This window comes from Bufo bufo, chromosome 5 (genome assembly GCF_905171765.1).
Source record: "Bufo bufo chromosome 5, aBufBuf1.1, whole genome shotgun sequence".
NCBI classification, from domain to species: Eukaryota; Metazoa; Chordata; class Amphibia; order Anura; family Bufonidae; genus Bufo; species Bufo bufo.
The window spans coordinates 47,720,834-47,742,396 of record NC_053393.1 but is presented as its reverse complement, the minus strand read 5'-3'; the positions used below and the strand labels follow the sequence as shown (position 1 = coordinate 47,742,396).

The 21,563-nt window shown below is 43.8% G+C and overlaps 1 protein-coding gene across 1 annotated transcript in view; it reads left to right on the top strand.

Annotated features, from left to right (window-relative positions):
- TAF2 (TATA-box binding protein associated factor 2) overlaps positions 1–21,563 on the top strand; it is a 190,379-nt gene that overhangs the window by 157,353 nt on the left and 11,463 nt on the right. The window contains exons 23-25 of the mRNA XM_040432008.1: positions 11,820–12,049; positions 16,808–16,909; positions 19,028–19,133. Of these exons, the coding sequence (XP_040287942.1) occupies positions 11,820–12,049; positions 16,808–16,909; positions 19,028–19,133 (438 nt within the window). The remainder of the gene's footprint in view (positions 1–11,819; positions 12,050–16,807; positions 16,910–19,027; positions 19,134–21,563) is intronic.

Here is a 21,563-nt window from a genome sequence, read left to right as displayed (position 1 = left end):
TTCCGATCCCTGCCAGACCTTCTATTCCTATTCATGTGGCAGCCACAGCCAGTCACTGGATTAGCAGTCATGTGGGTAAGAATGGCGCGTCACCGAAGAGGCTTAGTGGTCACGTGCTGTCTTGGCATGCCTGACCACTGAAGCCAGTGATTGGCTGCAGCAGTCACGTAAAAAGAACAGAACATCATCACTTCTGGTCTGGAGGGGACTGGAGCTGTGGTGCCAAAGTGTCAGAACTTTTAAAGATCCAATTTAAAAAAATCCCAGCTGCCTTGCTTGCTTAAATCTTATGTCTTTATTTATCAAAAAGTAGTCCTCTAACCGTTAGAGGACTACTTTTTGATAAATAAAGACATAAGATTTAAGGCTGCTTTCACACCTGCGTCAGGTGCGGATCCGTCTGGCATCTGCACAGACGGATCCGCACCTATAATGCAAACGCTTGTATCCGTTCACAACAAATCCGTTTGCATTACCATGAACAAAAAACCAAAATTTTTATTTTTATTTTTTTATTATTATTTTTTTCTTCATGATAATGCAAACGGATCCGTTTTGACTTACACTGAAAGTCAATGGGGGACGGATCAGTTTTCAATTGCACCATATTGTGTCAGTGAAAACGGATCCGTCCCCATTGACTTAACATTATAAGTCAGGACGGATCCGTTTGGCTCCGCATTTTCAGGCAAGCAGCGTTTTGGTGTCGGCCTCCAGAGCGGAATGGAGGCTGAACGGAGGCAAACTGATGCATTCTGAACGGATCCTTATCCATTCAGAATGCATTGGGGCTGAACTGATCCGTTTTGGGCCGCTTGTGAGATCCCTGAAACGGATCCCACAGGCGGACCCAGAAACGCCAGTGTGAAAGTTGCCTAAGCAAGCAAGGCAGCTGGGAATTTTTTTAATTGGATTTTGTGTGGGGATCCCTCCCCTTTTCCCGTAAGGCCGAAACAGGAACGTGAGCTGTTGATTTGGATTACTGAGAACTTTTAAAGAGCGATTTTTTTTATTTATTTTTCTTTACTTTTTTTTTAACTGGAGTATTATGACCAGAACTCTCAAGTATAATACAGGCTATAAATATCAGTGTAAAATAAGTAATGTATGTTCACAGTGACTGCACCAGCAGAATAGTGAGTGCAGCTCTGGAGTATAATACAGGATGTAACTCAGGATCAGTACAGGATAAGTAATGTATGTACACAGTGACTGCACCAGCAGAATAGTGAGTGCAGCTCTGGAGTATAATAAAGGCTGCACCTCAGGATCAGTACAGGATAAGTAATGTAATGTATGTACACAGTGACTGCACCAGCAGAATAGTGAGTGCAGCTCTGGAGTATAATACAGGATGTAACTCAGGATCAGTACAGGATAAGTAATGTATGTACACAGTGACTGCACCAGCAGAATAGTGAGTGCAGCTCTGGAGTATAATAAAGGCTGCACCTCAGGATCAGTACAGGATAAGTAATGTAATGTATGTACACAGTGACTGCACCAGCAGAATAGTGAGTGCAGCTCTGGAGTATAATACAGGATGTAACTCAGGATCAGTACAGGATAAGTAATATATGTACACAGTGACTGCACCAGCAGAATAGTGAGTGCAGCTCTGGAGTATAATAAAGGCTGCACCTCAGGATCAGTACAGGATAAGTAATGTATGTACACAGTGACTGTACCAGCAGAATAGTGAGTGCAGCTCTGGAGTATAATAAAGGCTGCACCTCAGGATCAGTACAGGATAAGTAATGTATGTACACAGTGACTGTACCAGCAGAATAGTGAGTGCAGCTCTGGAGTATAATACAGGATGTAACTCAGGATCAGTACAGGATAAGTAATGTATGTACACAGTGACTGTACCAGCAGAATAGTGAGTGCAGCTCTGGAGTATAATACAGGATGTAACTCAGGATCAGTACAGGATAAGTAATGTATGTACACAGTGACTGCACCAGCAGAATAGTGAGTGCAGCTCTGGAGTATAATACAGGATGTAACTCAGGATCAGTATAAAATAATTGCAGATTTGATCTGTTACATTCCTACATTCCCACTTGTGCGGCTCCTCTCAGAAATCTCCCTCTCTGTCTTTCTTCCTCTTTTATTTTAAATTGGCTGTTAATAGAGGTTGTACATTAAAGAATATTGCACCAGTTTTATATTACATTGAGCCGACCAGGACTCTGGTTTCCTCGCTCTCAATGCTAGCAAAGCTGAGTCAAATTTAATCTTCACCCTGTAAAATGATCCAATTTAAACACTTGTTTCTGAGCCATTCATTCAGGAAGAAATAAAGAAAAAAAATATTGGCCTATGCATGTAACCACACTTTGCAGGTCCCCAGGGATACCACACACGGGCTGCCCGGTTAATTACCTATTGAGGCCCCCTTTAGGGAACTTGTTTGGTTTTCCTGCTCAGGTTTCCTTCAGATTGTGTGAAAGGGATATTTGAGCCAGGGTGGATAAAAATCAATGATTTTTTTAAAAAAATCAAAAAAATCGGATTTTTTTGATTTAAATCAGATTTTTTTGATTTAAATCAGATTTTTTAATATAAAATGCTTTTTGAGGAAAATATATTACCATCCAAAGGTTATTTCATTATGAAATAAAGATTACTTTTTTAATTATGTAGAATAAGGCTGTATATGTTAAATTTTTTGTTAAATTCCATTAATCCATTCACAATGTCATGCTCTTCCAGAGGTTTTTGTAAGATTACTGGGTGGTTTCTCTGCCTACAAGATATTATCACAGATGCTTGGTTTAATTTTGGAGTTCTCAAAACTGAATTTATAACATGAAAAGAGTTGAGAATATTATATATATATATATATAATATTGTCAATATCCAGTATCAGGGTCAAAACTTTAGTGCTGAGGAAGAGGAGTTAGCCATGACATGGGTATCCAGCAATCATCCATCTGTAATGCCAACTTCGAAGCCAAGGGGGAACCATTCAAGAAATATATGTTTGCTGAAGATATTTTAAAGAAAGTCACACCAGTGAACTGGTGGAAGTCACTTAAAGAGGACCTTTCACCCGAATAAAGTATGTAAACTGACTACACAGACGTGTAGAGCGGCGCCCAGGGATCCCCCTGCACTTACTATTATCCCTGGGCGCGGCTCCGTTCTCCGATTATAGCCTCGGGTATAGTCATAGTTAGGCTCCACCCAGGGGAACCGGCGGCGGTCTCCTTCACCTATGCTGGCTATGAGCTGAGCGCTGCGATTGGCCAGCGCTACAGCATAGGAGAAAGAGGCGCCGGCAGGTTCCCCTGGGTGGAGCCTAACTATGACTATACCGGAGGCTATAACCAGAGAACGGAGCGGCGCCCAGGTATAACAGTAAGTGCAGGGGGATCCCTGGGCGCCGCTCTACACGTCTGTATAGTCAGTTTAGAGGTTTTATTCTGGTGAAAGGTCCTCTTTAAGCTTTTCTTGTGTAGGCTGGGCTGACAGTCTAAGTTTCTTAAAATATATATATTTTCTTTAGCCAAATTAGTTAACAAACATGGATGTTTAAGCAAATAACATGCTGTAATGTTATTGTTTTAGTTGAATAAATCCTATTTAAATTGTTATTATTAAGGTAATGATTATTTTTCTCCTTCCTAAGTACAACAGAAAAATTGTCCAAATATGAATCTTTATGTAAAAAAACATGATTTAAATCAAGCCTTACTGACTAGTGATTTAAATAGTGATTTAAATCGGTTTGATTTAAATCAAATCCACCCTGATTTGAGCCCCAGTCGCATCGCGAAAACTTAATGGTGGAAACCACGTGGAAAGACGTTTTTAAACAACCTGTTTCCAAGAATGAACTTGCCCAAATTTTAAATGTTCAATAATTCTGCATGGTATTTTTTGTAAAATTGCTTAAAGCTACAATGCACTATAGCCTATGCCTGCTGTTGAACTCAAATCTTTTAGAGTTTATGTATAGATTCAGTCTATGTAAAAACTTGAGTGACTTTGTAGAGACTTTACTTATTTTGTATTACTATTCTGCTGGTGCAGTCACTGTGTACATACATTACATTACTTATCCTGTACTGATCCGGAGTTACATCCTGTATTATACTCCAGAGCTGCACTCACTATTCTGCTGGTGCAGTCACTGTGTACATACATTACATTACTTATCCAGTACTGATCCTGAGTTACATCCTGTGTTATACTCCAGAGCTGTATTCAGAATTTTCGACATTCCATGGAAAAGGCATGTTAGAGTGTGCTGTCTTGAGCGGAGAAATCCTTCCGACAATGAGTAGAAAAAAAACTGTATTTTATTTGTAATAGACTGCACATTTCAGTCTGAGCAACTCTGGTACCAGTTTTGTCTACACCCTGGTTGAAAGTGTTCCTCCGCCAAAGGTAGCTTGTCCTGGACCTCTCTCTTTTGAGATCCATGGGACTTTGTTCAAATACTTAGATTTACCGTCAGAAAGACTGAGGCCTACAGCAGCCTTTCTGACTGAACCATCCTGCTTACACTGGTGTTGTACACTGGCTCCTGTAGACTGCACACTGGCTCTGCTTCCTAGGCTCCTGTAGACAGTTCACTGGCTCTGTCTCCTAGGCTCCTGTAGACAGTCCACTGGCTCTGCCTCCTGTAGACTGCACACTGGCTCTGCCTCCTAGGCTCCTGTAGACTGTACACTGGCTTTGCCTCCTAGGCTCCTGTAGACTGTACACTGGCTCTGCCTCCTAGGCTCCTGTAGACTGTACACTGGCTCTGCCTCCTAGGGTCCTGTAGACTGCACACTGGCTCTGCCTCCTAGGCTCCTGTAGACTGTACACTGGCTCTGCCTCCTAGGCTCCTGTAGACTGTACACTGGCTCTGCCTCCTAGGCTCCTGTAGACTGTACACTGGCTCTGCCTCCTAGGCTCCTGTAGACTGTACACTGGCTCTGCCTCCTAGGCTCCTGTAGACTGTACACTGGCTCTGCCTCCTAGGCTCCTGTAGACTGTACACTGGCTCTGCCTCCTAGGCTCCTGTAGACTGTACACTGGCTCTGCCTCCTTGGCTCCTGTAGACTGTACACTGGCTCTGCCTCCTAGGCTCCTGTAGACTGTACACTGGCTCTGCCTCCTAGGCTCCTGTAGACTGCACACTGGCTCTGCCTCCTAGGCTCCTGTAGACTGCACACTGGCTCTGCCTCCTAGGCTCCTGTAGACTGCACACTGGCTCTGCCTCCTAGGCTCCTGTAGACCGTACACTGGCTCTGCCTCCTAGGCTCCTGTAGACTGTACACTGGCTCTGCCTCCTAGGCTCCTGTAGACCGTACACTGGCTCTGCCTCCTAGGCTCCTGTAGACTGTACACTGGCTCTGCCTCCTAGGCTCCTGTAGACTGTACACTGGCTCTGCCTCCTAGGCTCCTGTAGACTGCACACTGGCTCTGCCTCCTAGGCTCCTGTAGACTGTACACTGGCTCTGCCTCCTAGGCTCCTGTAAACTGCACACTGGCTCTGCCTCCTAGGCTCCTGTAGACTGCACACTGGCTCTGCCTCCTAGGCTCCTGTAGACTGTACACTGGCTCTGCCTCCTAGGCTCCTGTAGACTGTACACTGGCTCTGCCTCCTAGGCTCCTGTAGACTGTACACTGGCTCTGCCTCCTAGGCTCCTGTAGACTGCACACTGGCTCTGCCTCCTAGGCTCCTGTAGACTGCACACTGGCTCTGCCTCCTAGGCTCCTGTAGACTGTACACTGGCTCTGCCTCCTAGGCTCCTGTAGACTGCACACTGGCTGTGCCTCCTAGGCTCCTGTAGACTGTACACTGGCTCTGCCTCCTAGGCTCCTGTAGACTGCACACTGGCTGTGCCTCCTAGGCTCCTGTAGACTGTACACTGGCTCTGCCTCCTAGGCTCCTGTAGACTGCACACTGGCTGTGCCTCCTAGGCTCCTGTAGACTGCACACTGGCTGTGCCTCCTAGGCTCCTGTAGACTGTACACTGGCTCTGCCTCCTAGGCTCCTGTAGACTGTACACTGGCTCTGCCTCCTAGGCTCCTGTAGACTGCACACTGGCTGTGCCTCCTAGGCTCCTGTAGACTGCACACTGGCTGTGCCTCCTAGGCTCCTGTAGACTGTACACTGGCTCTGCCTCCTAGGCTCCTGTAGACTGCACACTGGCTCTGCCTCCTAGGCTCCTGTAGACTGCACACTGGCTCTGCCTCCTAGGCTCCTGTAGACTGTACACTGGCTGAATACATTTGGATGAAACTGGTCTAAAAGGTTGTGTCTGCCTTGTATGATCTCTCTTTTGTTTAAAAGGTCCCCTGTCTATAAGCTGATAGTCCTGCTGCTGGTACCAAAAGTGTTCAGCTGTAATTAATGGGGTAACCTGGCAGCAGGGCTTAGATTTGTCCCTGCACCACAGGCGGAATAAAGCATTTGGGTTTGTAGCCGTCTCCTACACTGTACGTTTTCACTCTCTCCTGACATATAACATTATAAACAAAACAAATCTTTCTGCCCACACTGATTTTGGCACAGAAATAGAATGAATAGCTAGGATATTCCTGTTATACATGCATGTAGAACCATTAACCCTACCACCGGTAGCCTCTGTCTTTATGTGCCAATGAGATGACGGATAGGTCTCAACACTCTGATGTATATCTTGACTCAGAGTAGAACGGAGTATGTTTAAATAAGTTAATGGATGCCAGAGAGGAATGGGGACATATAGAGTAGCATCATATGATCTGGTTAGCAGATGTATGCGCGGTGTCTTCACTTGATTACCTGTTATGTCATGTGACTGATGACATGACAGCGCACCATCATGTGATCGTGGATGCGGTGATGCGGATTACGTCATCACAAAGCGCCCCTACTTCACATCGAGGCTTGGTGATGTCACGTGACTGGTGACTAAGCTACGTGCCGTCACGTGACTAGTACACGCGGTGACGTAGTGTCTATCACGTCACCGGTTCACGCCCACCTAGGGATAGAGTCACATAGACGACGGTGAGAACGCCGACATCAGCCCCTCCCATCTGTAAACTAGGCGGGCTATTTAAATCACACTCCAAAGTAGAAGCCGGCGACCTCACACAAGGAACAGTGAGGCGCTGTGAGGTGGTGCTCTATTGCTCCTTGTACGGCAATTTTGTTATTTTTTGTACCTAGACTAGACCATCATTAAATGGGCATCCGATACCACTCTGCCTATAATCTTGTAATAGGGTCAGCCTAGGTCATTTCAGGAGGTTCCAGAATACGGGATCGCCCCTATCGGGGCGGCCATTCCGTTTTTAGGCAGGGCACATGTAGTAGAGGGCCAAACCTAGCGACAGGCCCAAAATAACATACGATTACCCTGCCTATATCTTGGTGTCCTCAAATTATAACTGAGGAACAGGAACATTGCCGCAGAGTACACACAGTATACATCCACCCCTGATGTGTCGTTTCTTCATTTCTTATCTTTTTTCTGTGTTTTGTTTGTTATTTTATATGTGATTAACATTAAAGGCTACGTTTTATAACAGGAGGTACCCTGTGACTAAATAATTATATATACATACCACCCGTAATCATTACTCCCTCTGATGGGATATTGTCTTAGCTGTGATTTCTGGAATAAAGCATTAAACAGATACAAATGAAATCCATGGTCAATCATTTGAAAGCTTGGACGTTCTGAGTCATATAGGTACAGAGATGCCCTTTGTAGACGTTCTCCACTGTGGCCAGTAGAAGAGGGTCCACAATCTTTTTTCCATGCTAGTCATACACTTTACCGTACTAGCTGTTCTATTTCCCTAATAGGTCTGTGTCACTGCCAGACCACCCAGTCTACAGGCTGCTATATGCATACATAAAGCTCCATAAACATACATTATTTCTCATGGGCTACCAGCACGACCCCAAGATCTGACTAATGTAGGATCCATACTGAAAAGACTGAATCTGTGCTATGTTCATTTCAATTAAGTTTATGAAAACAAGTATTGGGGGTGTATTGAAAATTGTTAATTTCTTAAGTACACCTAAAATGTACATTTTATGTAAGAAAAAAAAAATCTCATTATTTGCTGTAAGCAGCTCAATACGTAGGCAAGATATTGAACAGTGAGGACTTTGTAAGAACTGTTACCCATAAATCTTGGCAGCGTGTCCGCTTTGAACAAGTATATTATTGTGCACGTCTGCGCTCTGGGTTTCTTTATTGTTATTATATTTTCCAATCGGTTCTTTGCTCCCCGGGAGGTGGAGTAAATTGAGAGAGCGCTTGCCAGCCGTACCAGCTGCCAGATGTTAAAACACTGCCTTGGATTATTGCTTTACATCCCTGACTTCTCAAGTCCCCCCTGTAAGAATACGTTTTTGTTTACCCAGCCTGCTTCCGGGATAAAAGTACAGCAAGTTTAGCTTATGTTCTCTGATTAATACTCGAAAGCCCAGTGATATTGTACGTATGGATTAGCATATAATAGGGTCGGTCTGTGTGTGTGTGTGTGTGTGTGTGTGTATATATATATATATATATATATATATATATATACACACACACACACAAAATCTATCTGTAGTTCTTTTTCTTTACTTGTATTGTATTATATATATATATATATACACTTCTCAAAAAAATAAAGGGAACACAAAAATAACACATCCTAGATCTGAATTAATTAAATATTCTTCTGAAATACTTTGTTCTTTACATAGTTGAATGTGCTGACAACAAAATCACACAAAAGAAAAAAATGGAAATCAAATTTTTTAACCCATGGAGGTCTGGATTTGGAGTCACCCTCAAAATTAAAGTGGAAAAACACACTACAGGCTGATCCAACTTTGATGTAATGTCCTTAAAACAAGTCAAAATGAGGCTCAGTAGTGTGTGTGGCCTCCACGTGCCTGTATGACCTCCCTACAACGCCTGTGCATGCTCCTGATGAGGTGGCGGACGGTCTCCTGAGGGATCTCCTCCCAGACCTGGACTAAAGCATCTGCCAACTCCTGGACAGTCTGTGGTGCAACGTGACGTTGGTGGATAGAGCGAGACGTAATGTCCCAAATGTGCTCAATTGGATTCAGGTCTGGGGAACGGGCGGGCCAGTCCATAGCATCAATGCCTTCGTCTTGCAGAAACTGCTGACACACTCCACCCACATGAGGTCTAGCATTGTCTTGCATTAGGAGGAACCCAGGGCCAACCGCACCAGCATATGGTCTCACAAGGGGTCTGAGGATCTCATCTCGGTACCTAATGGCAGTCAGGCTACCTCTGGCGAGCACATGGAGGGCTGTGCGGCCCTCCAAAGAAATGCCACCCCACACCATTACTGACCTAATGCCAAACCGGTCATGCTGGAGGATGTTGCAGGCAGCAGAACGTTCTCCACGGCGTCTCCAGACTCTGTCACGTCTGTCACATGTGCTCAATGTGAACCTGCTTTCATCTGTGAAGAGCACAGGGCGCCAGTGGCGAATTTGCCAATCTTGGTGTTTTCTGGCAAATGCCAAACATCCTGCACGGTGTTGGGCTGTAAGCACAACCCCCACCTGTGGACGTCGGGCCCTCATATCACCCTCATGGAGTCTGTTTCTGACCGTTTGAGCAGACACATGCACATTTGTGGCCTGCTGGAGGTCATTTTGCAGGGCTCTGGCAGTGCTCCTCCTGTTCCTCCTTGCACAAAGGCGGAGGTAGCAGTCCTGCTGCTGGGTTGTTGCCCTCCTACGGCCTCCTCCACGTCTCCTGATGTACTGGCCTGTCTCCTGGTAGCGCCTCCATGCTCTGGACACTACGCTGACAGACACAGCAAACCTTCTTGCCACAGCTCGCATTGATGTGCAATCCTGGATAAGCTGCACTACCTGAGCCACTTGTGTGGGTTGTAGACTCCGTCTCATGCTACCACTAGAGTGAAAGCACCGCCAGCATTCAAAAGTGACCAAAACATCAGTCAGGAAGCATAGGAACTGAGAAGTGGTCAGGTCACCACCTGCAGAACCACTCCTTTATTGGGGGTGTCTTGCTAATTGCCTATAATTTCCACCTGTTGTCTATCCCATTTGCACAACAGCATGTGAAATTGATTGTCACTCAGTGTTGCTTCCTAAGTGGACAGTTTGATTTCACAGAAGTGTGATTGACTTGGAGTTACATTGTGTTGTTTAAGTGTTCCCTTTATTTTTTTGAGCAGTGTATATATATATATGGTGGGTGCAAATCCTTCCAGACTGTCGGCTCTAGGTCCAAGTATCAAAGACACAAAAAAGAGGTAGCACTCCAAATCAGGTGAAGGCTGGTGAACCTAATTTTTTTCACCCCAACTGCCTCTTTTTTGTGATTTATATATAGATATATGTTTTTTTAATTGAAACATGCTCCTTGTTCTATAATCTATTCAGCTTTTTAAACTTTATTACTCAGAACACCAATTAGATAGGCTATCAACACAGTTTGCCGCAAGCAATACTCAGAGTGCATGTTAGGCCAAGTTCACACTTCAGTTATTTGGTCAGTTATTTCCATCAGTTATTGTGAGACAAAACCAGTAGTGAAGCTTACTCAGAGATCAGGTGTAATTTTAAGATTTGCACCTCTTCTGTGTTTTAAACCCTCACCTAGGTTTGGCTTACAATAACTGATTTAAATAATTGAAGTGTGAACTCAGCCTAAGAAACTTTGTAATAAATCTTATTAGAGAAAAATGCCTCTTGTCCCACTTGTCAGTCACTCCGTCTCCCGTGAACCCAGCTTTCTTTGTTTTTTGTTAAGATTTACTACTTTAAAAAAATTTTTAAAAAAACATTTTGTGTAGCTCTTAATCCATAACTTTTTAATTTTTCATTTTTGCAGGGTGAGCTTTTTGTTTTTATTGGTACCATTTTTGGGTACATACAATTTCTTGACCATTTTTTTTTCTTCCATTTTATTTGGAGGTTAGGACACTAGGGATGAGCAAATCGACTTCGGATGAAACGTCCAAAGTCGATTCGCATAAAACTTCCCGAACTCTGGATTGGTTCCAAGTGGTACCTTGGAACCGAACCCGAGTTCGGTAAAAGGTTTTTAACAGTAGAAATTCATTTTTGAACTTATTACCTGAAGTCTTGCGAGACTTCGCAAAGTAATAACTTCGGCTCATCTGAGCCAATACATTCTAATACTATAAGGAGCGCTCACTCTGTACAGTATTCAAAGGAAGTTTCATGCGAAGTCGATTTGCTCATCCCTAGAGGTCACCATAAAATTGGTAATTCTGGTATTCTGTTTTTTTTTTTTATGGCACTCATCATTTTTTTGGAGTTACATGATACTGTAATATTTAGACATTTTTGAATGTGGCGATACAAATTTGTTAATGACAAATAGAATTTTTTTTTATTTTTTTGTCCCCTTAGAGCATTTGAACTCATGTACAATAAGCTGTAGTACTTCTGTATTGTATCGTAATGTTACTGTTCTCCACGGTGTAATAGAGGTACTAAATGGCAGGCTTTAGTAGGCTCCTGGCAGCCATGATAACGGGCTGGCATTGGCATCCCGAGCTTGTGCAGCTTCTGAGCCCTGTCCATACACTCCCTTGTATGTCAGCCATTAAAGTAAATGTTTTTTTTTTTGTATCTGTGTGTCCAGCCAGGCTGTGCGCAGGCACCGCTGCGCGGTAAAAAAATTAACATAGCTGTGTACTCTTCATGTGCAGGATTTGTTGGGGTCAGAGGTCAGACCCCTGCCGGATAAAAAAAAAAAAAAAAACGGTGTATCCTACTTATATGTACTTTGATATGGGTAATACCCCTTTAATAACGGATGATTGCATCTTTACAGGAACCTCCCATGATTGGCGTCTGCGATGCGGAGCCGTAGACCTTTACCACATATTGTTTGGCCTCAGCAGACCTTCGTGCTTGCCGTTGCCAGAACTTGGATTAGTCCTTAATCTGAAGGAGAAAAAAGCCGTTCTGAACCCGACCATCATTCCCGAGCCGGTCATTGCTAGCCTGGACCCTTTGCCAAATGCCAACATGCACGGGCAAGTCACTGGATTTCAGTACAGCGTAAGATTAACTAAATCTTTCTAATGTCTTACACACCTCTCACATAATGTTATGTTCTTAGCTGTGAATTAATCCATGAGATTGGCAGTATTATACAAGAAATCACTGACACCGCTGAGAAGCTTTCATACAAATCCGCTTTTTCATTTGACTTTTGTACGTTTTCAGCCACGAAAGCAGCCAGGTTCCTGAGCCTGGGACATGAGTTGTGATCAGTAATATCTAGTAACAGTTGTGCAAGTATCGCCCTGTATGATTATGGACACCATGGGCACCCATCTCCTTAATACACCTTAAAGAGGACCTTTCATGTTTTTTTTTTTTTTTAGCTAAATACCTTTACTTGCGGGGTACCCCCCGCTGATGCTGCCACCCTGCCTGTTTTTTTTTCAAATATCGCTCCTACGCCCTGCTGTGCCCTACTGCAGTTCTCCCACTCAGTATGTTAATCCTGAGCATCAGTACAGGGAGGAGGGGACACCAGGGTTTCTCAATGGGTGTCTCCTTCTCCGTGGCTGTGCCGCGATCCAATCACAGCGGAGAGCATCACAGCCAGGGAGAAGGTGAGCTGTTTTTTCCTCCCTGGCTGTGACTCTCTCCGCTGTGATTGGATCGCGGCACAGCCACGGAGAAGGAGACGCCCATTGAGAAACCCTGGTGTCCCCTCCTCCCTGTACTGATGCTCAGGATTAACATACTGAGTGGGAGAACTGCAGTAGGGCACAGCAGGGCGTAGGAGCGATATTTGAAAAAAACAGGGAGGGTGGCAACATCAGCGGGGGGTACCCCGCAAGTAAAGGTATTTATCTAAACAAAAATAAAGTTTCTCACCTTCAGTAAGTAGCATTTATCAGGTAGAGAAAGTTAATACAAGGCACTTACCAATGTATTGTGATTTTCCATATTGCCTCCTATGCTGGCTGGATTTATTTTTCCATCACATTATACACTGCTCGTTTCCATGGTTACAGACCACCCTGCAATCCATCAGTGGTGGTCGTGCTTGCACAATATAGGAAAAAGCACTGGCCAATGTGCGCTCCCACGGTCCCGGCCACCAGACAGGCTGACTCTTTTTTCCTATAGTGTGCAAGCACGGCCACCACTGATGGATTGCAGGGTGGTCGGTAACCATGGAAATGAGCAGTGTATAATGTGATGGGAAAAGGAATCCAGCCAGGAAAAGAAGCAATATGGAGAATCACAATACATTAGTAAGTGCCTTGTATTCGCTTTCTCTACATGATAAATGCTACTTACTGAAGTGAGAGACAACCCCTGTACGGTATTGAAAGAGACTGACTACATTACATAACCGGATTGCGTGTTTCTTTCGATTTTGTTAAAAGGAAGCCCCTGATAAGATTCCCCATTTAAAGTGGTGGTGTAGTTTCAGCAAGTAAATATTATTCAGCATACAATTATATAATTTCCACTATACCCTCTGCATCAATTCCTCATGGTTTTCAAGATCTCTGCTTGCTGTCCTTAAAAGGTTTTTTTCTCACTTGCACAAGTTGCATTTATCATGTAGAGAAAGTTAATACAAGGCACTTACTAATGTATTGTGATTCTCCATATTGCCTCCTTTGCTGATCCATTTTTCAATCACATTCTACACTGCTCGTTTCCAGAGGTTACGACTACCCTGCAATCCATCAGTGGTGGTCGTGCTTGCTTACTATAGGAAAAAGCGCCGGCCTATCTGGCTGATACTGTGGGAGCGTGCATTGGCACACATGCGCAGTAGCATTGGAAATGTTTCATTATATAAAGAATTATATAAAAAAATAACCTGTATTTGCTGAAACAACCCCTTTAACCCCTTCAGGACCTCCGCCGTACATGTACGGGCTCATTCACCCGGCCGTATGAACGGATCCGCACCCGTTCTGCAATTTTGCGTATGTTTTGGGGATCTATTCATTTCTATGGGCCCTCAAAAGATGCGGACAGCACACAGTGTGCTGTCCGCATCCGTTATTCCGTACCGTGGCTCCGCAGAAAAGATAGAACATGTCCTATTCTTGTCTGCAATCGCACATGGCCAGTATCCGTGTTTTGCAGATCCACGGTCGTCTGAATGGGCCCTAAGGCAGAAGTACGGTCTTTAAACATGGTGTCTGCTCGCACGTGCAGCGGGCGCCATAGCTGCCGGGTTTCTTCTGGTTAAAATAGCAGAGAGCTGCGGCCATAAGGCTGATCACATACATTTTCCCCTTCAGATGCCGTGGTCAAATGTGACCATGGCATCAAAACAGTCCGGAAGCGGAAGCCACGCGCTTCTGCTCCGGTAACAGCGTTCCCCGGCTCAAATCGGAGAACCTGTTACACTTCTCTAATAGTCCAAAGCCTTGAACAGGCTTCAGAGTCTATTAGAGGAATATACCAATACAGGACACTAGGTGGCAGCACTGTATTTTTATATTGAAAATTAAGTGTTCAATGATGGCTATATAGCACAATGGGCAATCTAATGATTGCCAGTTATTGTATCCCAGGGTGACTTTAAAAAAAAAAAGTAAAAAATAAAAATAAAAAATGTTAAAAATATACAAATAAAAAAAAAAGCAAAAATATAAAAGTTCAAATCACCCCACTTTCCTTAAAATAAAAAATAATTAACCAATAAATAAATAAATCATCATGGGCATCGCCGCGTGCGAAAATGACCATACAATTAAAATATAACAATATTAATGGCATACGGCAAATGGCGCAACGGGGAAAAAAATAAAAACTGACAATTCATTATTTTTTTGTCACTTCAACTCCCCAATAATTTTTTTTAAGAAAGTGATCAGAAAGTCACACACACTTCAAATTGGTATCACTGAAAAGTTCAGATTGCCCTGCAAAAAACGGGCCCTCACACAGACCCATACACATAACTACAAAAAAGTTATAGGGGTCAGAATATGGTGATAAAAAATTTTTTTTCAGTATTAAAACAAAAAATTATACAAGTATGGTATCGTTGTAACCGTACTGACCTGGAGAATGAAGGTAACAGGTAAATTTTACTGCATAGTGAAAGGTTTGTTTTTTTACACCGTTTTCAGAATTGTGTTTTTTCCCCATTTGGAATTTCTTTTCCGCTTCCCACTACATTGTATGCAACCATAAATGGCACCATTAGAGAGCACAACCTGTCCCGCAAAAAATAGGCCCTCATAAGGCTATGTAAACGGAAAAATAAAAATGTTAGGACTATGGGAATGCGGGGAGTGAAAAACAAAAATGCAAAAAAAACGGAAAATCGCAGGGTCCCCTAAGGGTTAACCCCATCCCACACCTAGCTGAAACTTCGCATACAGCGCTGTAAATGTACAACACTGTAGAGGATCAGGAGGTTGGTCCGTGCCAGTGGGGATGACCTGTAACATCTGACTCCCTGCTGCAATGGACAGGATTAGAGACTCTGATTCCCACCAGTGTTACCCCTTAGGTGCTGCAGTCAATAGCTACCGTGGCACCTAACTGCAGTGCAGATGAGAGTTACAGTAGGTATGTCATGGACTGCTGGTCTACCATGGACCTTTTAGGCCTGACGGTGCAAAATAAAACTCAAAAAAATAATGTCAGAATTGCTGTTTGTTTCCACCTTCTCATCTCCCAAATAGAAAAGTGAGTAAAACTCCGGGTACTCCGGTTTCCTCCAAAGACATGGGAACTTAGATTGTGATCCCCATTGGGGACGGCGAGTAATGAAAATGTCTGTAAAGCGCTGCAGAATATGTCAACACTCTAAAAGTGAGTAAAATAAAAATAAATTCCCGTCATATACAGGTTTACATTAGCGCAGATTCCCATGCACTCCTATGTCTGTTCTGCACCCTCTGTGTGTGATGGAAATGCTCCTTATCTTCCTTAGCATGGCCCGATTCTCTACCTTCTCTTTATAAATTGCTGTGAGATTGTGACCGACGTATCTTACCATGTAGTAAGTTTAATGTTATGTGTAGGAGATTAATGATGTACACCGTGAACATTGTCTTATCAGTTATGCCACCTGCAATTATCAGACCAAAGGGACCATGGCATAGCAAATGCCACACTATCGGTACTTTCACACTAGCGTTTTTCTTTTCCGGCATTGAGTTCCGTCCTAGGGGCTCAATACTGGAAAAAAACTGATCAGTTTAATCCTAATGTATTCTAAATGGAGAGCAATCTGTTCAGGATGCATCAGTTCAGTCCCTCTTACGTTTTTTGGCCAGAGAAAATACCGCAGCATGCTGCAGTTTTCTCCCTGGCCAAAAATCCTGAACACTTGCCGAAATGCCGGATCCGGCATTAATTTCCATTGAAATGTATAAGTGCCGGATCTGGCATTAAAATTGCTGCATTGACTGATCCGCTCTTCCGGTCCGCCCATGCGCAGACCTTTAAAAATGCAAAAAAAAAAATACCGGATCCGTTTTTCCGGAGAGATGGATCCGGTATTTCAATTCATTCATCAGACGTATCCGCATCCGGATCTGTCTGACAAATGCCATCCATTTGCATCCAGATTGCCGGACCCGGCAGGCAGCTCCGGCGACGGAACTGCCTGCCGGAATCCTCTGCCGCAAGTGTGTAAGTACCCTAAAGTTGAAGCAACACAAAGCTAGATCAGTATTGAAAAGGCCACATCTGGCACTGAGCTTTACAGAACCAGTTCCCATTAATCTAAGGTTTAGCAGTTGTCTCTGCAGTGGAACTCCTATCAATCACACATAAATAACATGTTCTTGTTATTAAACTTTTTTTTTTAAGGATGAAGCCTCCAAAGAGTCTGTGTCCATTGCAGTGTCCCATCTGCTAGGAATGAAAAGGAAAGCAGAAATGCCTCTCGAGTTTGGACTGGAACCTGGGCAGGTACTGCACAATGATGAGAACAGCAGTAAAGTTAGACTGAAAATGAGAGTAAAGAGATGTGGATTCAGCTTCCCAATGTCAAGGGAGGTCAGCATGGTAGACATGGAGTTTTATACTTACTCTTTTAAGAAGTTGTCATTTGCACCTAAAAGGTATTGCCACCACTATATATAACCAGGGTTTAAGCAAGGGGTTTTCTAGTACGAGCAAAGAGTACCCAGGACACTGCACATTTTTTAACGCATACACATGTTTTTGTCAGCACTTTCCTTTCTCTGTTCTTGGCATCACTGCATCCTTGCAGGATATTTACATGCAGAACTTCCTGTTTTCATCAGCTTCCTGTTTGATTTGATAACCAATCCAGCTTGCTTTGCTCTGTAATGTTTCTTAGGGCTTGATGCTCTTGTCACCCTGTTCCATCTTCAGTAGTCATGGCCTCTACACCTCCCTTAGGCGGGGGAAGTCCTGTAAACCTTTACAGAGCAAAGCACACTGGCTTTGTTTAGCAAACCCAGAAGGAAGCTGATGAAGACAGGAAGTTCTTCATGTTCACAACCTGCTAGGATACAGCAATGCTGAGAACAGGGGAAGGAAATTGCTGACGTGAAAGACCGGTATATGGGGCAAACGTTCAGTTTTTAGGGATACTCTGGAGAGATGTAAAAAAATTTAGTTATGGGACTGGAGAACCCTTTTTGGCACAAATAAGTGGTTCCCCAAAATGAGTTTCACAGAATCTCAGGGTTCCGTGAAAGTTTCCTTGGTCTTTGCAGGGTTTTGGTCTGTTTTGTGCTTTGTTTGCACTGTTCAATTGTGCTATGTTCACAGTACAAACATTACTGTGGCAGACATCAGAGGGGGTGGTGAGCCATGCAGAGAGTAGGGCAGATTGACTAATACTGTCTAGAAGTAAGACAGAGTAAGTAGTCAGGGTACAAGTACAAAACATTTTGGGCGTCTCATGTGTCACACACCTGTATGATGCACAAGTATTGCAGGGCAGCCATAGGAATGAATGGGGTTGCAGTCCGAGACTCATGTTTGCTGCGACGCACACATCCTAAAAAAGCTAGCACTGCTGCGAGTCACACCTGCTGCACTGCGATACATGGGTGCACGACACCTGCCATGCCCAAAATCGCCGTGTAACCCTACCCTTAAACTGCACAAGATTTGTAATAGTGGCTGGTACTGGATGATAAATCTGGGCATCTTTAGACTGTCTAATCTAAGTTTGTGCCGCCTATATTCACAGATGTGACTTTAAGCCACACCCCTTACGTTTGAAGCCCCCACTTTTTTTCCACTAAACTACACCCTTTGTCAGAAGAGACATAAAAAAAAAGGCTAGAAAAGTATTTAAAGCACTTGATAAATTCAGTGCAAAGCATGTACACCTGTTTTTTTGCCTAAATTGCACCAAACTGGCTTATTATAAATAGTAACTCTACCCCATTGTGTGGTCCTGTTGGCTGACCGTAATATGTCCATTCTGTAGCACCATGTCTATATTAATTAATGGGTAGGAAATGTGGTATATAAATTAATATAGTGTGGATGTGGGGACTAGATTCATTTTGGGGTCATATGAAGAAGTCATCCACAATTTTGGGTTCAGTCGTCTTTAGTATAGACGACCCCCCAGCTGGCCTTGATAATCTGTCATGGTCCAAAGACACTGGCAAGATCCCTGCAGTCTGATGACTTGTCATCTGTATAGAGAACGGGTTATGGTTCTGCAGTGGGTCTCTGGCTGGTTTGGGATTGCCCCTCCTGAAGATGATTGGGAAGCACTTATCTAGAGAAACCAAAGGAAAGTTGAATACAATAGTGCCAAGAGACATCTCTGACCTCTTCTTCTCCTTGCAACCAAAAATAAATCTCCATCCAATACATGTACCCAGTTGAAATCACATTATACTTGGATGGAAAAAAAAACCCGTAATAAATAATGATCCTGAAAACAGCAGCAGGAGAGGAGTGAGTTGTTCTTGGGGAAGGCAGTGACCTCACCACGAATGGTGAAGATGTTAGTAAGGACTGCACAGTGTCAGTAAGTGGAAGGCGATACACTTTCCATGGAATCATTTATTAATAATCATTTTTTTTCCTCAGTTCCTTAATGTACAAGAAGAAGAAGAAATTGACATGGACACTGTGCATGACAGCCAAGCATTCATCTATCATCATTTAAACATGTTGGAAAGACCGTCAACACCAGGTATTTTTCATGGGTTTTTTAAATTGCCTTACTTAAGAGTGTTTTCTTACTTAAACCATGTGTCTGCCTTTGAACATAATTTGACAGGTTACGTATAATAAATCTACTTAGCAAGTTGAGCAAATAAATGACTTATTTTGCTTATTTTGAAGTGTAATGTACCAGCATTCTGTGCGGGGTCAATGTCTGCAGACATCTTTGGAGCTAAATATGCATCGTGCGAATGTGGTCTTTTCGGAAGAACTTAAAGGGGTATTCCGGTTAGAAAAAGTTATTCCCTATCTACAGGACAGTGGATGACTATTAGAATGTTGGGGGTCATACTGCTCAATCATGAGAACATGGGCCCCATGACCCGTGAATCCCCCTGAAATGGATGGAGCGGCTGGTCGGACTGCTCGCTGCTGCTCCTGTCATTTCTATGTACTTGGCTATCTCTGGCGCTCCCATAGAAATGAGTGGTGCGGCGGCGCACATTCTGAGCATCTGCTCTGTCCATTTCAGGGGGGTTCCATGGTGTATGGAGCTCCCTTTCTTGTGATCGGTCGGGGTCCCAGCAGTATGACCCCCACCAATCTATTAGTCATCATAGGGGATCATTTTTTCTAACCAGAATACCCCTTTAATTGGTACAGTGGAGGGTAGAGTGAAATTTACCTCTCCATTGCCATGTTAGGAAAATGCTGTTGCATACTACAAAATAAAATACCGATATACAGTGTATGTATACCAGAAGTCATCCATTTTCTCCCTTGTGCATAAAATAATAGGTTTTAAAATGGAGTGAGGCTTATTACCTTTTGTGTGGCCAGAAGGCAGCTTGCAGATGTAGAATTCTACTACTTTGCAGGGGAGACGAGCCAAGCGAAGCCATGTCTTTTTTTACCCTGCCCTATCATTTGTTCCCAGGGGGGTACAGGAGGGAGTCCAGCGGTGTACATTAGGTTAAAACCTCCCTTTCTCGCCCATATTCATTGGGGGCCACAGAAACCGTGGGTATAGCTATGTCCTCTAGGAGGCGCTGACACTAGTAAAAGCTGTTAGCTCCTCCCCCGGCAGCTATACCCCCTCCAGCCTGGAGAGAGAGCTTCAGTTTTTTCTAGTGTCAATAGGAGGCAAGACCTTCCTGCTCTGCAGGGATCTCCTGAAGATTTTTTATTTTAGTTTATTTTTTTCCTTCTTTTTTAGATGGGAAAACAGTGGTCGCCTCGCCGCCCTGTTCTCCCGGGGTCGAGTTGCGCCAGTGCCGGTCATCTGCACTGCTGCCTCCCCCACAGAAGACAAGGTGGACCAGGGCAGCCTCGCTCCCCTGCTCCCGCCAGCCAGGGGGTCACCTAGGTCCGCCAAAGAGAAGACCCTCCTGCCATACCAGACTCCTGCCACTCCGGTGCCAGCTGCTGAGGAGGTGACCCTGCTGGAGAAGGTGACCTTATGGGCCCACTTAGGGAGGGTGAAGAGAAGAGGATGAAGATGAGGTGAGTACATGGGATTAGGTAAGTATGTTTTATCCCTCTTCCCCCTCCATAGTTTCCTAGGGTTGGGCACCAGGAACCAGACACAAAGCTTTCTGCCGCAGGATATGGGGCGCTGCTGTTAATGGGGCCTCACTAGGTTCTGCCTAAGTATGAATAGCAGACAGGATCTGAGGGCCCTTACATGTTAGGTTGCAGAGACTCTGCATTGTGTCTAACAGTCTGCATCCTGTCACATTGTCTGTGGTGCACATAGCTGTACAGGGAGTGCAGAATTATTAGGCAAGTTGTATTTTTGAGGATTAATTTTATTATTGAACAACAACCATGTTCTCAATGAACCCAAAAAACTTATTAATATCAAAGCTGAATATTTTTGGAAGTAGTTTTTAGTTTGTTTTTAGTTTTAGCTATTTTAGGGGGATATCTGTGTGTGCAGGTGACTATTACTGTGCATAATTATTAGGCAACTTAACAAAAAACAAATATATACCCATTTCAATTATTTATTTTTACCAGTGAAACCAATATAACATCTCAACATTCACAAATATACATTTCTGACATTCAAAAACAAAACAAATCAGTGACCACCTTTCTTTGCAAGGACACTCAAAAGCCTGCCATCCATGGTTTCTGTCAGTGTTTTGATCTGTTCACCATCAACATTGCGTGCAGCAGCAACCACAGCCTCCCAGACACTGTTCAGAGAGGTGTACTGTTTTCCCTCCTTGTAAATCTCACATTTGATGATGGACCACAGGTTCTCAATGGGGTTCAGATCAGGTGAACAAGGAGGCCATGTCATTAGATTTTCTTCTTTTATACCCTTTCTTGCCAGCCACGCTGTGGAGTACTTGGACGCGTGTGATGGAGCATTGTCCTGCATGAAAATCATGTTTTTCTTGAAGGATGCAGACTTCTTCCTGTACCACTGCTTGAAGAAGGTGTCTTCCAG